The sequence below is a fragment of the Trachymyrmex cornetzi genome, unplaced genomic scaffold, assembly GCF_001594075.2.
Source record: "Trachymyrmex cornetzi isolate Tcor2-1 unplaced genomic scaffold, Tcor1.1 scaffold509, whole genome shotgun sequence".
NCBI classification, from domain to species: domain Eukaryota; kingdom Metazoa; phylum Arthropoda; class Insecta; order Hymenoptera; family Formicidae; genus Trachymyrmex; species Trachymyrmex cornetzi.
The window spans coordinates 809,526-826,598 of NW_017299817.1; the positions used below are offsets into that span (position 1 = coordinate 809,526).

Genomic DNA, 17,073 nt, shown 5'->3' on the forward strand with positions numbered 1-17,073 from the left:
AATTGTGCTTCGAAATCGAATAATAATCAGCGCATTGTTCGAGAACATAAAGGCGAAAAAATTATTAATAGAGGTAAGATCTCAAGTGTTTGTTCTGCGAGACATCTTCGTTTCTCCATTTCAAAATGCATATACAATATTCTGTCTTCTGAACAGAAGAAACGCGAAAGAATGCAACAGAAATAATAGATCAATCCTTTCTTCTGTCCTTCGGGCATTCATATATAAGTAGATTATATTATTTATAAAAATACATCTTGCTGTCCCGCGGCAGCGGAAAAAATGGGAAGAATTTACATGGAATGAATCATGAGGAAGGAAGAGGTGACTACCGCGCAAATTGCGCAGGTTTGCGGGGGCTCGTGAAGGAAGACCCGCCATATGCGAATTCCAATAACACACGTATGCCTGTAGCAATCGTAAACAAATCTCCGCGCCGAATGCTCGTGGACTCCACGACATGATCTCGTTGGCGAAGATCGAAAAATCTGCGAAGGACGAGGCGGAAGTCATCGAGGTGACAGACGATCAGGACGATCCATATGATGTGGAGAAATGTGCTCGTTGGATCCGGACGAATGCCTTAAAACAGGTTTAAAGGATACACACGTTTTTAAAAATGCCTCGTATATATACTAATGTATAATACTGTAGGATAGTATAGCTGCAGGTCCCTCTAAAAGATTTAGCATCGTTTTTTTTCATGAATAAAGATAAAGTTGAGGTTATGTGTCAATTTGTTAAAAACAATCTCTTTTCTAGAGATGTTTCATTATATATTTGTTACGAAAATATTGGATGGAGAAGAAACCATAACAATAATGATAATGTTGATCACATTGCTGAAGATATTTATTATATATTGATGGTAGATCAGATTAGGTTAAGTTAAGTTAATTGCAAACGTTTGCAAGTCTACTGGTCTGTTTTTTATTTTTCAATAGACTGGGCTAGACTTTTTTCTCACTTTAGCCAAATACCTATTAAACGTATATCTATTTCGCTTTAAGTTTAAAAAATGTGTACTTTAGCCATAAAAAACAGAACACTTAAATTATCTAATACATATATTTGATGTAAACAGTTGTATAGCACATTATCTAGTGGCTAGATAATTTTTGTTATATGTAATTATATGTATAACTTATTAGAATTCTATATACCTATATGTAGAATTCTATTATTAATTAAATATCTTTTTGGAGTTGTAATGCTCTCTCGTATATTATAGGTATGTCTACAGTTTCCAGACAACTTATTACCAAATTCGGTAGAAGTTGCGCTACGCTTAGAAAAAGAAGTAGGGCAGAAAGTGTATATTTTAGGGGACACAACTTGTGGTAGCTGTTGCGTCGACGAGATAACAGCGCAACACGTTGACGCAGATGGCATAATACACTTTGGACACGCTTGCCTTAATCCCACTGCTCGTTTACCGATTTTTCACGTTTTGCCGAGAAACCAATTGGACACGACGGAATTCACTGACGAGTTTAAGCAAATCTTTTCTGATTGCACAAAGAAGATTGTATTTTTTTATGATGTGGCATATGCACATAAAATTGGTAAATATTTAAAATATTGTTAGAAATAGAGAAAACTGGCGATGACGATGAAGGTGGAGATATAATGCAAATTGTATGATTACAGAATATATATATAATATATTGAAACCTATATATAAACACTTAATTTTGTCTAAATTAAATTGTACATCAAACGTGGAATATACTGATATAAAAACAAGCCCGGCCTCAATTGTCTTAGGTAGAAATTATACTTTAGAAAATGGATATAAAATACAAGATTATGAAGGATTCTTTTTGGGCGAGAAAGAAAAAACTTTTGCGTTATTAGCGATGAGTATACCTGTGAAGAGGTGGTATTGTTCTACAAATCGTAAAATTACCGAGTTTGAAGCATTGAATACACCTTGGTTAAAACGAAGAAGATTCTTAATAGAAAAGTTGAGAGATGCCAAAGTTGTGGGAATTGTAGTGGCCACATTGGGCATTCAAGAATATTTAACAGCTATAAACACAGTAAAAAGAATACTCAAACAAAAGAATAAAAAGTCTTATCTTCTTAGTGTAGGAAAAATAAATCCTGCCAAGCTTGCAAATTTTACGGAGGTACGTTAGCTATATGTAATATAATTAAATATGTTGAATTCAATTTAATCTTACTGTGCAATTTGGTCAACGAATACTTGACTTTTATTTCAGGTTGATGCTTTTGTTGTGATAGCTTGTCCAGAGAATGAAGTATTCGACTCAAGAGACTTTTTTAAACCTATACTTACGGTGTACGAAGTTGAATTAGCATTTAACAGTGCGAGAGAATTTTCTCCACAATATTTTATGGACTTTCGGCAGATATTACCTGGTGGTTCTCACTACATCGACTTTAAACCATCAATGGATTTGGATGTCTCTCTCATTACTAGTAACATTAGAAATTGCGAGAATGATACTTTATGTACCGATCAAATGAATGCTCTGACAGTTCGTTCATCAGGTATATCCAATTTATTTAAATGAAAAGAAATTTTAAGAAATTAATAAGATATAATAAAAACTGCAATCTTGAAATCACATTTTTAATAAGAAATTATCTTTGGCCACACATTAATTAATTTCTGGCAGATCAAAGAAATGTTTTTTTTTTCACATTTTATAATTACTTTTACTAAAAAATTTTTTTTAAGGATTACATTTTTTATACATTAATATTTTCTGTGCAAGTAATTTAATAATTTAAAGTGATTTTATGTAGACTGCAACAATTATTATATAGCAATTCTTTTATTAGGTACTGTTGCTATTGGTAAGGCTGGAGCTCAATATTTACAAGAAAGATCTTGGAAAGGTGTCGAACAAAGATTAGGTGAAGATCCTGTACAACCAGCAGAAACTGGTCGCATCGGATTAGCATGGGAGTATACGAATGAAACGTTAAAAACAGATAATCATAACACACAAGTGGAATAAATATACTTCTACGTGTAGAAAATTTTCATCCATTCTTTTTTCCTAAAGTTTTTCGTATCGTGGAATTTAAATTTTCAAAATTTAGCGAAGTATCAAAAGGTATAATCAAATAAGTGACATCAATTAAACTATCAAAAAATGATAAGTCCAAGAATTTCTATAATTTTAAGTCGTAACTTTGAAAATTGAAATTTTCAAAAAATCGATAAGGAATGAAAAGGATATTAAATAAGAATTAATACACCGAAAAAAATGTGAGAGAACAGCGATTTAAAAAATGTTTAGTCTACGCGTTTGAACCGCAAAAATGTTTTAAAACTGATCCATTCAAGTATCTGGAGAATATAATCAATGGCATAATGGTTTAGTAATTAATAGAATAAGTAGGGTGGCAATAAAAACTCCAAGTATTTCAATTTTATAATCATAACTTTGTTTCTAACATCATTCCTTTTATTTTACATTTTATCAACGAAGTATAATATTAAAAAATCAAGGTAAAGATAAAAAAGTAACTATTATTTCCGGTTAGCAATGTTCCAAGATACAGAGCATAACCAAAAATACAAAAAGGCATAATTTATATATATTTCTGTTAATAAAAGATTATTATTAATTTCAAAAATTATTTTATGTAACACACAAGCAATTTTGTATAAATATTATAAATAATAATAATAATATCTAGGGAATTTTTTTATATCTGTAAAGACTGACGGCTGAGTCAGCTGTAATCTTGAACATTCTAATTCACTAGTCACACGTCAGAATTCTCACAACTTTACCAAGTTCTAACAAAACATTGACATAAAAGAGAAAAAGAGAGAAAGCTGCAAAGCCGTCTTCTGCTACCTGCAAGATAATGGTACACCGTTGAGAAATGCAATTTCGACCACGTTCCGTACTATCGTGCAGGTGGAGCCTCGTCGTCGTGATCTTGCTGCTCTGCGATATATCGCGACATGTGTCATACGGCGAGGACACAACTAACCTAAATACAAGCGGGATCATCACCGAGAACAAGACCACGTTTACTGTGACGAACGCTCCAGTCATTCCGTATGTCACAACAAACGTGAACGTACCACTTGAAATATCTAGCACAGCGCGACCTGCGAACAGTACAAGCTACATTGTCAGTTACAATGCTAGTTCAACCACTACGAAACCGCCACCACCACTATCCGCAAGCACGGCGCAACCTGACAATGTCGCAAGCGACCAGACGACCGAGAGTAGTGCCACACCACCAAGTCCCATTAACGACAGAAACACAACGGATATCCCTGTGCCATCGCAGAGTCCAGATGCTGTTAATTCAACCAATGCCACCACGACCACAGCCGCTCCAGCAGAGCCGGTCCTGCCTGATAAGGGCTCTGCTGAAGAGGAGCACAACAGCTCCATGTCTATATTCTTTGTATTGTGCGTCCTAGCGCTAGGCATATTGTTAATACATCTGATGCTGCAGACTAATTTCCAGTACCTTCCCGAGTCGGTGGTGATCGTTTTTCTAGGCGCTGCGATTGGCATGATCATAAACCTCATGTCACATCAGAATATTGCAAACTGGAGGAAAGAAGAAGCCTTCTCGCCGACCGCATTTTTCCTAGTCTTACTTCCACCCATCATCTTTGAATCAGGATATAATCTGCACAAGGGAAACTTCTTCCAAAATATCGGCAGTATCATGGTATTTGCCATCTTCGGAACAGCCATCTCTGCATTCGTCATCGGCGCTGGAATATATCTTCTGGGTTTGGCAAAAGTGGCATACAAGCTTAGCTTCGTTGAGAGCTTCGCCTTTGGGTCGTTAATATCAGCGGTAGATCCGGTCGCCACAGTTGCGATCTTTCACGCTCTGGACGTTGATCCAGTCCTGAACATGTTAGTCTTTGGAGAATCAATTCTGAACGATGCTATTTCTATCGTATTGACCACCTCCGTCCTAGAGTCTAACAACGCGGCGACGACCAGCGAGGCTATCATACTTGGTCTGAATCGATTTTGCCTCATGTTCTTTGCATCTGCGGGTATTGGCGTGGTATTTGCTTTAATAAGCGCGTTACTGTTGAAGCATGTAGACCTCAGGAAAAATCCATCTTTGGAGTTTGGCATAATGTTAGTGTTTACGTACGCTCCATATGTTTTAGCAGAAGGCATACAACTGTCAGGTAAACATTTGTAATAATTATATAGAGAATTTCTTTATTGTATGACTGCTATTCTTTATTTACTGTATACTAATCCATTGTTGCAGGAATTATGGCGATTCTATTCAATGGGATAGTCATGTCGCACTACACACATTTCAATTTGTCAACTGTTACGCAGATTACAATGCAGCAGACAATGCGAACTTTAGCATTCATTGCCGAGACCTGCGTTTTTGCATACTTGGGATTAGCATTGTTCAGCTTTAGACATAGGGTATCGTATAATAAGAATATGGTATAATATATTCGAATAGTCCTTAAATGGCTTTTAATTCAATTTTCTTTTTTTTTTTTAAATAGTTTGAGCCAGCATTGGTCGTTTGGTCTGTGATCTTGTGCCTGATTGGAAGAGCTGCCAATATTTTTCCATTGGCCTTACTCGTTAATCGTTTCCGCGAACATCAAATCACGAGGAAGATGATGTTCATCATGTGGTTTAGCGGCCTGCGCGGTGCTATTTCGTACGCATTGTCGCTCCATTTAGATTTCAGCGATGAAACGCGCCACGTTATTATAACAACGACACTTATCATCGTATTGTTCACGACTTTAATATTTGGTGGATCCACTATGCCTCTCTTGAAATTCTTAAGGGCCGAAAAGAAGCAGAAAAATAACAGTAGGCGGAAAAAAAAGGATAAGGAAGTTACATTGAGTAAAACGAGAGAATGGGTAATTCAAAAAATCTTACGGTACAAATAATTAATATATAAAATCTTTGTGTATAGATAATACATTATTTTTCTATCTAGGGGCAAACCATTGATTCTGAGCACTTATCAGAACTTACGGAGGAGGAAATGGAAGTATCCTTCTTGCAATCGCGAATTCGTGGTTTCGCAAGATGGGATCTGAAATTTTTCATTCCGTTCTTCACGAGACGATTCACACAGCAAGAGTTGAAGGACTGTAAATCACAGATGACAGATTTGACGAATCAATGGTACCAAGCAATCAGAATCAGTCCAATAGAATCGGATGACGAAGCGACTACGGCATCAACCGCACAATTGAATTTGAATATCACTGGAACAGCTAAGGAACAACCGCGCGGGAAGGAGAAGAACGGACGTCCTAGACACGGGTCTATATTAAGTATTTAATTTATTTTGTGTGCGTGTGTATATGGTGTGTCCTTAAGTGTGCTGAACTATGTGCTTTTAAATTATATTGCCTGTAAATGGGTGTATATATAAATATTTATTAATACTACTATTAAATCTATGATAACAGTATAAATATTTTCACAAGAATGAGAATTTGTTTTCATCAAAGCTGCAAACATTACTCTATTCTAATGAACTGAGAGAGCTTTCAAGATTTTTTCTATTTAAAATTAGTACAGAATTTCTCTTTAACTTTAAATTCGCTTATTGCTTAATATTATTACATAACGTTTTATTAATGCACTTATTAAGATATTTGAATGGCATATGGAAAGTTATTTCATATAATTCGCTAATTATTTCTATAATTTGTGGACAACTATATGGAAAGAGAAAGAGTAGTGGAACAGTCAGTTTGCACAGCCAATTCTATACAGCTATAATATGAGTGAAATTTTTCTAAGATGTTAATAATTGTCCCTTGTATATCATATTTTTATAATTTATTTGTTTCCGCCTAATATTTACACGTATCTGTATAATTACAAACATTGTTATATTATTGCTTATATAGTGAACAACAGTGTATTGTCCAATATGCTTGCCTTATTCAAAAGCAGCTTGGCAACGGTGATGGGCAGTAAATTGATTTCAGCAAGATCGTAAAATATTAACAAAGTACTATTAATTTGCAGAGCTGAGGAGGATTGGTCTGATTAAAGTCCAACTTATTCCCATAAATATATTTTCTCCTGTGGATTATATTAATCTCTTATTCCATGTGTAATTCTTTAATCGAATAATATCGAATAATACTTGTTGAATTAATGAAGATTGTTTAGACTATATTTAGAGACTATGTGATCTGATATTTTCGTTAACATTAGAGATATGTACAAATAACAGATTTCTATTTATGTTAATCTTGTTGTGCATATTTGTAATTATTCTAAAATTAAATTGTATATGAAAGTAAAATTATAATAACCAGGAAACAACGAAGTCTGTCACGTAATGTGACGATAGTAATGTTGTATATTTTACATTTATTTAATATTATTTATCAATCATACGATTATATGATTATATATTAATAGCTTATTAGTTATTTCAATAACTGATAAGCTATTCGAAAAGAACTTGATAAAATTAATGGTAAATTGATTGAAATAATTTACAACAGCCTCTATTCTTATTATCTCTTTCACAAAATTTTACTTTTGTAAAAAAAATGCATTGTTATCTATATTAGTACAGTGTTTATGCCAGTATTTGTTAGTATTTATGATATAAAATTAATTATATATTTGACCTCGCCAAAATATTGTAGCATTGAAAGTATTTAATTTGAATGAACAGAGAAAATGTAAGAAATTAAAATTAAAAGGATCCGTTTCCTATTAATATATATTACCTGCGACGATATTATTGTGAAGAGGAAATACGTATATCATGTGAATAGTTACCAGCACGTGTTTCGTATCATATCATTCGTGGGAGGAATGTGTTATCTTCTTCCTTTAGGTCGAGCGTTAACCCAGCTGAATTTCGTAGTTAGAAACCAGCTGGCGGAAAATATGCGAGTATATCCTACGTTCTACTGTTAAGAATAATCATGTGAAATATAACCGATTACATTTGGCAGGCAATATAAGTTCATTCTGTAACTAATGATATACAAGCGGGGAAGTATATTCACAGAATTGCGGAACAAATTTCGTTCAAGTATTCTCTCATTCTCTTCGTCCAATATTCGAAAGATGCGTATATATATTAAAAAAAACGTGAACATATTGTACATTACACTTTGTACGATCGTAGTCACATCGAGGGACAATAAAGGTGATATAATTTGTGATATACATATATAATAATAAACTCACGTAAAGCAAGACTTCAAGCTGTTGCTTTTCTACCTTAAATGACGGATGACAAGTGGAAAAAAAGAGAACCAATTTATTTTGTTGCGAATTTATTTTCCATGTTATATATATCGTTCTCTCTCAGATGGGGGTAGGGGAGGGTACATGGTTGTCTGTTATTTTTTTTTATTCTTTACGGCAGGGCACATAACGGAGGCAGCGTCTAAACATCAAATCCATTTATTCGTTCGATTCGTTATGGCTATTTTATTATGCTCTAGAGTTTTTAACGCTTCGCACGGTCGTTACATCGAGTGACTGGAGCACGAGACGTTAGCGTACAACAGATTTGCGATGATTATATTAGGTATTTCTGTTTTCCTCTCTCTTGAGCCTTTCCATAAGCGTCGTGATTCACTAAAGATATCCGAAGGGAAGAGTGCGCTTTGATTGTACGATACGCTCGCATGAACGATGATTTAACGTATCTTCGAATATTCATCAGTGTAGAAGAAAAAGTTTCAGTTGGAAAAACGATCAGGAGAAATTTATAGGTATTTGCTACGTAAAATGCGATGGATTATCCCAACTAGGAAAGGAATGGTTCCACGAAACAAGTCGAAAGCGAGTACGAATCTTTCCTCACTCCATCACAAACATAATCTTGTAATTAAATGCCGAACGGAACGCGCTTAAAGATGCGAAATTCCGAAATTAATTCGCTTATTATTTGCAGAAAAACCCAATGACGACGCGTGCCCCGAGTGACGTCTCCCGTTCCTCCGCATCTCCCAGATATGTGACGCGGTCAGGTGGATTAATTAGCCAATCAAGCGTTCTCTCCGGTCCTCTCGCGAGAGGATTCGATCATCCAGCCGGTACAAAGGACATATTTTTATCGAGCTAATCTGGGATATTGTCTAGAAGAGAAGCACGACAACAACATCGCCGTTTCTGCTTTCTCTGTCCCGTTGCTCCAGTCGTTTTTCTCGCGACGCATCGTCCGGGTTCAATTCGCTGTAACTTGCATGTCCCGTTTTTGTCGGCTCGATGAACTTCTAAAGATGATCGTCACGTATCGCGGACGCCTACACGCGCCTCTATCGATAGTTTTACACCCTTATTAAAACGTCCGTCGCGCAGCGGGACCTCGTGGACCTGCCGGCGATCGCAAATTGGCTAAGCATGCAGAGTTTAAATGGCTCTCTATAACGCTACGAGACCAGTATGACTATGTACCAATCAGTGAGATAATAATAATATTATCGTACGCCACACAATTTCGCGTCTCCCTTTCTTTACCATCTCCCTTTTTCGTCCTCGCTCTCGCGCGCGTACAATCCATTATCTCCTCAGATTCTATCTGGTTCTGACATATAATCGCTGTACATTTTAATGTCGTGACTCGTTCAGAAAGGTCTCTGCCAACCCCTCCGCGGTTTAATCGCCAAATGATCGATCGCCTAAATATGCGAACGCTCTTCTAAAAATGTGCAAAACCCCGCACCGGGTTTACCCGCAATATTTACAGTATCTCGCGCGCATTGTGACTTACATGTAATAAAACTTGGTGTTTGATAGCAAAGCATTCTTCCATCAAAAAAAATGTCCATTGCTCGCGTTCTCCCCAACAATTCCAATATCTTAAGATTACAAAGAGGAGACCGCACGATAAAATCCCTTCGACAATGCGCACGTAACTTATCGTCGACGTAATTTTTCACTCCTCGATCAAGGCCACATTCCTCGCATTCGCATTTTAATGTCGTGACACACTTCGTCGTCCTTTGAAGATTGAATAGAAGCGGATTCCCGCAACGGTTTACATTTCAGTAATGATTATAATTAAGGAACGACCAACGACTCGCACAATGCAGTTCCGCTATACGTTTAACGTCGTACAAGTTATTGCGTATTATACGCAATTATCATATTCAGAACGAGGAGGCAATCGGTATCATATTTCGCGGCTCGGTCTGCACGAGAAAAGGAATGTCGAAAGTTTATCTGAGAAGCGCACGTGCGTGAGATTACAACCGTAATCTGTCATGCGGGAATTTATTATTTCTAAGCCGCGATATGATATCGACTGCTCCGATTCCAAAGTATAATATTATAATTTAAATATTGGTGTATCGCGTCAGACCGACACTCGAGGATCTTCTCGAGCGCGATTAATATACCCGATTGAACATATCTGTTTCGCTCGGAACAACGTTTAGAATCTACCGATTGGAACATGAGTCCCTGGTGTGTGAATTTCAATATATTGGGTCCCTGTATTTATATACCACTTCCTCCCCTTTCATCCGACTGATACCTCCATAATCATTCCACGTCCACGAATCTCTTACATTTATACATATTATGCGCGAAAGATCTCTCCATCGCAAAGGGGGGGAAAAAAGAAAAGAAATGGAGCGCTTTGCGACTACTTGTCTCTCATTTCCTCTCCCTTTCTTTGCTATCTACTTCGCACAAATAAAATTATTCCGCTCGTGAGTCGGAAAAGAAGGTCAATGGGGATACCTCGTACATCAAGGGCTATACACAGTTCGCTCTATATTATCATTTATTAATTAATTCCTTCTAACTATATCCTAACGCCAAGCAGCGAGTCACACCTATGTAAGTTATCGCTTCAATATCTTCATGTGTTTATATATTTATGTATAGAGTATATATATATATATATATAATAGAGATATTAATATATATATATGTATGATACATATAATATATTAATATGAGATATATTTATGGTGACAGTGCAAACGATCAGATGTCGCGACTTGTGAAGCCGCAAAAGCCGCTGGCAACACGGTATTTGAGCTTCGATTGATCTAATGACGATTGGGACGCGATTTCGATGCCTACGCTGACTCGTCTAATAAAATCATTAGGTCTAGTCAACGATCGATTATTGATAATTAAATCGACGGAAGCAAATTCTCTAGTTGCATGCTTCGATCGATCTCTCCATAATTTCTTAATCGAAGATAGAAACCGATTGGATATATATATATATATAATGTGTGTGTGCATGTACATAAATTTTATTGAATTCAATTTTATTCTAAAGACACGTAAAAATTATCTCGATTCGTATTTGTGATATATAATTTTCGACTTTGGTTCGAGAAATAATATTGAAATAATTAAACAATCAAATATTTTTATTTTGTTAATTAATATGTCCGTAACAATTAAGGATAAATTTAATTACTTTGCTTATTTATAGAGGATTCTTCGCGTGCCTATTATTTTCTAACAACTGGAAACTTAAATTCACTGAGATTGCATCGATTTCGATCCTCGGTTACACAGAGAGATCCGAAATTTTACAAGTGGCATCAGGAGCTGAAGAGTCAAGCGAGGCCGAGCAATAGCTCGATGTTGATTTGATTAAAAGCGTCTTCTCTATCATGAGTAACGAAGAATATTACAGAAAAAATTAAATCGAATCGTGATCGCTGCCTTTATAATAATGGATTTCACTGGCCGTATTTCATAAGAACAGTACCGAATATTAGCCGCTAAAATTTAGCTATATACTGTACAGATTACATAAACGCCGTCATTGAAGACTATACGAGATTCACGAAAAAGCTCCTGCAGGGGAAATGCGAAATATGAAATAACGTGTTATAAACTAAAATGCATCAGGTTTTGTATTGCCGAGATAAAAAAAGGCCTATAAACGCATTCTTCCTCTATCTGATATTAATTATAGCGCGGGTAGAAGAGGCACTTTCTCTTTTGAGTATCGTATTATCTATCTCTCTTATTTATACATTATAAATTTCAAAATACCGGACGTTTTTCTTTTTTCATTTTTCAATTAACTTGATTCATTGCAAAATAAAATAGCATACAGGCAATGAAGATATAAATGAAAATCAGCAAACATATTTCATAAAAATGCTCAATTTTTAATAAATTAAAAACTGCGTCTTATACATTATTTCATGTTGAAGTGTTTACGTGTGATCAAATAAACATATTGCTAATTAAATGAAAAGAAATGAAAAACACATATTACGTTTTCAAACAAATCTTAAAATGCTGTACATTTTTAGAGTATTTTCCTCTTTTACCCGGGAAGAAATATAGAAATACAGTAAGCGACAAGACATTTGTACATCATGACGAAATGTATATTTCCACGTACGCATCTCCACATAGTTCGATCGAGTCCTTTTGTGAAACTTGAGATTGACAGGCGAAGCGAAACAGAACATTCTGCAGGAAGCATGAATTGAATTCGTGCATAGAGGAAAGTATATACGCGACATAAACGGTCTAGTGGAACGCACTGCTTCGCTTTAGCGTTTATAAAATAGAAGACAATTATTATCGGCAGAGAGCTTTGTAATCAGTCAGTATTCATAAAGTAAAGGAGTTTGCATGAAACAAACATTACTCTTGTTACCACTGCTCTCATCCTGTTTGCAAAGACCCTACTCGCAATATAGATACTCTTTCTTTTCGTAATTGTACATTATGTATACAGGCATTCGCATTAGCGACGTAAACAAATTTATAACAAACAGAAATTCATTATAATATCAGTATTGTGGGGCGCAATGAAATAAGGCAAGATGCATATAAATTTTCATATTGGATATGCTGTTAAGTCTTGTTGGTGTCATTTATATGTACATTTGTTTCTACAAAAGTATATATAAATTTTTTATAACATTTACAAAAAGGTTTTATCATATGCTGCCAAATAAAATTCAGTTATCTTGACAATAACGATAGAAAAAGAAAATATTCTGAAATTTTATATAAAATTTTAAATTAGATGAAAAATTAAATCCTAGAACGTATATGCGCAATATTGTCTTATCTCAATTAGCGCCCGCATAAATTATATATTCCAAGAATCCAGTGATCGACTCTTAATTATCTACAATATATAGACCCCCTCTAATTCAATTTACATTTATTTCAACGCGGTCCCTCGTTATGTGCATCTGTTGATGAGTATTTCTAACCGGCTCATATATATTGAGGTAGACGTAAAATATTAATTAAGTAGCCATTTCTGTCCTGTTGCGACTTTACGAGTTTGTTGGCAAGAATTTACAGCGACCAGTGTGTGCGATATATAAAAGTACACACGGATAACTGAGTCAAGGCAATGAGTCCTAATTTTAAACCAAACACGATACCGAGTCCGCCAATATTTTCACAGCGCATTACGAGTAGATCCCACGACTCTTGAAATATATTCATAGATAAATTAAATGACGAGTACGAAGAATGCGACACGAATGTGTGTAAAATAATGTATATATAAAGTACTATGAAAAATTTCTTTTTAATTTAAGTTCTTTCATCACTAATTAAAAACACGATTTAACAAGTGTACAACTACAAATGGTCAGCCGATGTGTTGAGAGTGTTACATTAGGAAGCACGCGCGCGGCCGTTTTTTTTTTCTTTACGTGGAAATCAGCGGAATGTTGCAAGATCTTTTCCTCTAACAATATCCGGATTTTGCGACACTTCGCTCGCTGCATTCGAGAGGCGACTTTCCTTGAGGCGACTTCCGCAATATTGTCAAATCACCATTTGTAAAGGGTATATAACAATCTTTTCGAAACGTTTTCAGTTTCGTAACATTACCCACGCGGAGACACGCTTGTAGCGTACGTATGATTAATATAACAATGTATGTTACAATTTTCTGTAATTCATATTATATCAAACAGTTTTCTAGTGTGTATATGTGTATGTGTACGCGCTCTTGAAACGACGCACTTTGCTCTTCGTATGCAAATTGAGTCGCTAGTAAATTATGATTTTCAGTACGGAAATAACACCTGACGTTTACAAGTGTTTTCGGCTTCCTATCACACTCTCGATTTACGATTGCGACTGGGCGGTAGGACCGGGGTGAAAGTTGTGGGGATATTACAGATAAAACAATAAAAAACGCGATCACTTTTTGATTTGCAGCCACGGATGCTTCAGGCACTCAGCTGCGGTAGCTCGCATGCTCGGATTGAACTCGAGCATCGGTATTAGGAACTCTGCGAACTCGCGTGCTTCGCTCGGCGTCCACTCGTATTTCTCTGTTAATACTTCGTATAGACCCCATGGTTTCAATCCAGTAATATGCTTTAATTCACCTTTCCTGTTAAAGTATATCCTTGAGTTCTTCCCCGAGAGAGCGATACGTCTCGGTATTTCTCCCAACAATTCGATAATATGAGCCAAATGATCTTCATCTCTGAAATGTTAATAAAAATAGATTCAATGCTTCAACTTTTACAAGCTTTATATAATTGCAATTGAATCTTATGATCATTACCTGCAATAGTCTTTGCCATTGTGCGGTTCAAAAAGATAATCACCAGTCGCCAATTCAAACGCCATGCAAGCGGTCGACCATATATCGGCAGAGGTGTCATATCCAGAACCTAATAGAACCTCGAGCGACCTATACTGACGAGTTTGAATATCGTCCGTGAATTTTTTATGAACCCAGCATGCGTTCCCGAGATCTGCTATCTTCACTTCTATTTCACAGTCCATTATAGCAGGATCCAGAGGAGACATGGATGCTCGTTTCAATTGCTTACTTTCCGGTGGATTTAATGATCTACGACCTATAACAAGCAAAATAATGGATGATATAGAAAACTGCATTAAGAAATAAAAAGAAAGACTGCTGTGTCGTTGATCGATAATAGAAATTACTTTTACCTTCGCTACATTCGTCAGTGTCATCGGGATCAGGTGATAATACACCTTCGCCACAGCTTTTCTCCACATCGCACAAAGTGACGTTGTCCATCTTTTCAGATTGTTCGGGCGATGGATTCTGTATCTTTTCACCACCCGCTAAACCATCTACTCCATTCATGTGTAAGGAAGGCGCGGATGGTTCTGAAATATCTGGAGAACCTTTGCTCTCCGTATTGTCCTCTACACTCTCTGTATTGAGATCTTGATCTAGACTATTCGTTTCAATTTCCCCGTTTTCTCTCATGCTATTCGCAAGTTTAATTTGTTCCTCTAACTCCTCGATTTGCTCCATCTGCTTCTTTAAGAGTTCGTTCTGGCGTTTAGCTTTCTTCTTTAACTTCTTCTTCTTGTTCTTGGACATTTTGGAATTTGGTATCGGTTCTTGAAACTCCTTCGGTGCGGTAGATATCAGAGACACCGGTAACTTCGCTCCCATAGAATGCAATTCTGTTGCTTCACAAGCTAATTTTCGTATATAAGTCTCATCGACGCATACAAGAACATTCTCAGGTTTAATGTCTGTATGAATAATTTTACCTGAAAGATAATTCAACATATACTATAAAGCCGTAAACTTATTGAAATCACAATTGTAACGATTTTCTTTCCATTTCAAATTTATGATACTGTTAAAATTATTGCGTAAAGCTGACTAAATATATATGTAAATTTCAATGCTATCAATGACTTAAACATTCATCTTACATTTATTATGAAGATAGTCGAGACCTTCGAGAACTTGTCTGATGACGCGTTTAACGTTATTTCTTGGAATTCCTCTGTAGTTTGACTTGATAATCAATTTAAGAAGATTATGTCCAAGCACTTCAAATACCATGCAAACATGCAGGCCGTTAATGCCGCTGATCTTGAAGTCATTGAGCAATTGGACGGTCTTATTGCGCTTAGGATCGGTGGGATCCGTATCGCGCACATCTTTTAATAATTTAATTTCATCCAATGCAGTCTCAGTGAAATGGGATGCGGATTTCACTATTTTAAGCGCCACAAAACGTTTATCCTGCAGCATAGTGTCAAAACGTCCCGTGTTTATGTAGGTGTGAAAGAAGATTGATTACTGTATCCAGGAAGCGTACCTGCAAGTCCCAGCAGAGCCATACAGTGGAGAAGTGACCCCAGCCGAGTTTACGAGTGACGTGATAGCGATTTAAAAACAGATCTCCTATCTTCACAGGATGGTATCCACCTTTACAGTAGTCACTGCTATCCTCCTGCTCTTCATCCTCAGTACTGAATGCATCATCGTCCTCTATCGTTTCATTGCTGGAACTATGACATGGTACCAATCTACGACAGATTCATTGATCATATAAATGATAAGTTATTATAACTAACGCGACACTTGCAACAATCGATTCTTCCTTGTGACACAAGAGCGAGTAAAATTAAGTGAGAAAACGATTGACTTCAACAACCAAGTGTAATCAGCTAAGTTTCACGTTGCCTATCTCTATGATGATGCTCCCATATGTAGCAAGTGTAATTATTATCGAGCAATTCAGAAACATGGTTATCAAAGATCACAAATGAATGTTTTCGACATGACTGTTGCCAAGATCCTAATTAACACAAAAGTTACACGAATGATTATTTATTTTTCAATCCTTTATCCATAATTACTAAAGATGATTGCCCACAAAATTATTATCTTACGTTAAATATTACATTAATCATTGTTATCCACAATTTCGTTTCCCGGCAATTTCGATGTTTATATAATCACCTACTTATCGATATCTCCTTAACACAGGGACCCGAATGACGAAAAGGAGTCGAGCTCGAAACAGAAAGCGGCAATTAAACGAGCCGGTGATTTCGACGGTTAACTGTCACCGTCGAATACACGCGCGTGTACGCCGTAATGGTGACAGTAACGTGGGATACGCGTGTCAGTATAACATCGTATCGTCGCGACGCTTGGTGCACTGGAAAGCGATTAGCGATAAAACGTAACGAGTCTGGATGGAGTCTTCGTGCCGCCGGCTGGTGGCCGGCTGTTCGCCAGGCAATCGGACATGTCGGGGGGGTTACCTGGTCCCGTTGTCGCTGTTATAAGCGCGCTGCGGGGGTCCGTCCGAAGCATACTCGTAGGTGGTGGTAGTGGTGGCGGTGGTTGTGG

The 17,073-nt window shown here is 36.5% G+C and overlaps 3 protein-coding genes across 4 annotated transcripts; 2 read left to right on the plus strand and 1 right to left on the minus strand.

Annotated features, from left to right (window-relative positions):
* Positions 1-313: 313 nt before the first annotated feature.
* Positions 314-3,127, plus strand: Dph2 (Diphthamide biosynthesis 2). Its single transcript, XM_018514515.1, has 5 exons — positions 314-592; positions 1,232-1,565; positions 1,651-2,132; positions 2,226-2,517; positions 2,812-3,127. Exons 1-5 carry the CDS (start codon positions 461-463, stop codon positions 2,988-2,990), a joined length of 1,419 nt encoding a protein of 472 aa, XP_018370017.1. The 5' UTR covers positions 314-460; the 3' UTR covers positions 2,991-3,127.
* A 641-nt stretch (positions 3,128-3,768) lies between these two features.
* On the plus strand, positions 3,769-10,811 carry Nhe1 (Na[+]/H[+] hydrogen exchanger 1). Of its 2 annotated transcripts, none has more exons than XM_018514538.1 (5): positions 3,769-5,164; positions 5,251-5,420; positions 5,507-5,878; positions 5,959-6,290; positions 8,911-10,811. In XM_018514538.1, exons 1-5 carry the CDS (start codon positions 3,871-3,873, stop codon positions 8,921-8,923), a joined length of 2,181 nt encoding a protein of 726 aa, XP_018370040.1. In that variant the 5' UTR covers positions 3,769-3,870; the 3' UTR covers positions 8,924-10,811. The 2 variants fall into 2 exon arrangements, with proteins under 2 accessions (XP_018370040.1, XP_018370039.1); XM_018514537.1 differs by lacking the exon at positions 8,911-10,811 and adding an exon at positions 7,008-7,049.
* A 2,022-nt stretch (positions 10,812-12,833) lies between these two features.
* SRPK (SR splicing factor protein kinase) lies at positions 12,834-17,071 on the minus strand (the record flags this gene model as incomplete). The annotated part of the gene is made up of 6 exons (XM_018514460.1): positions 12,834-14,415; positions 14,497-14,794; positions 14,892-15,470; positions 15,639-15,954; positions 16,031-16,241; positions 16,986-17,071. Coding segments are annotated over 6 exons (1,782 nt in total), but the record flags the coding sequence as incomplete, so codon positions are not given.
* Between the last annotated feature and the right edge of the window lie 2 nt (positions 17,072-17,073).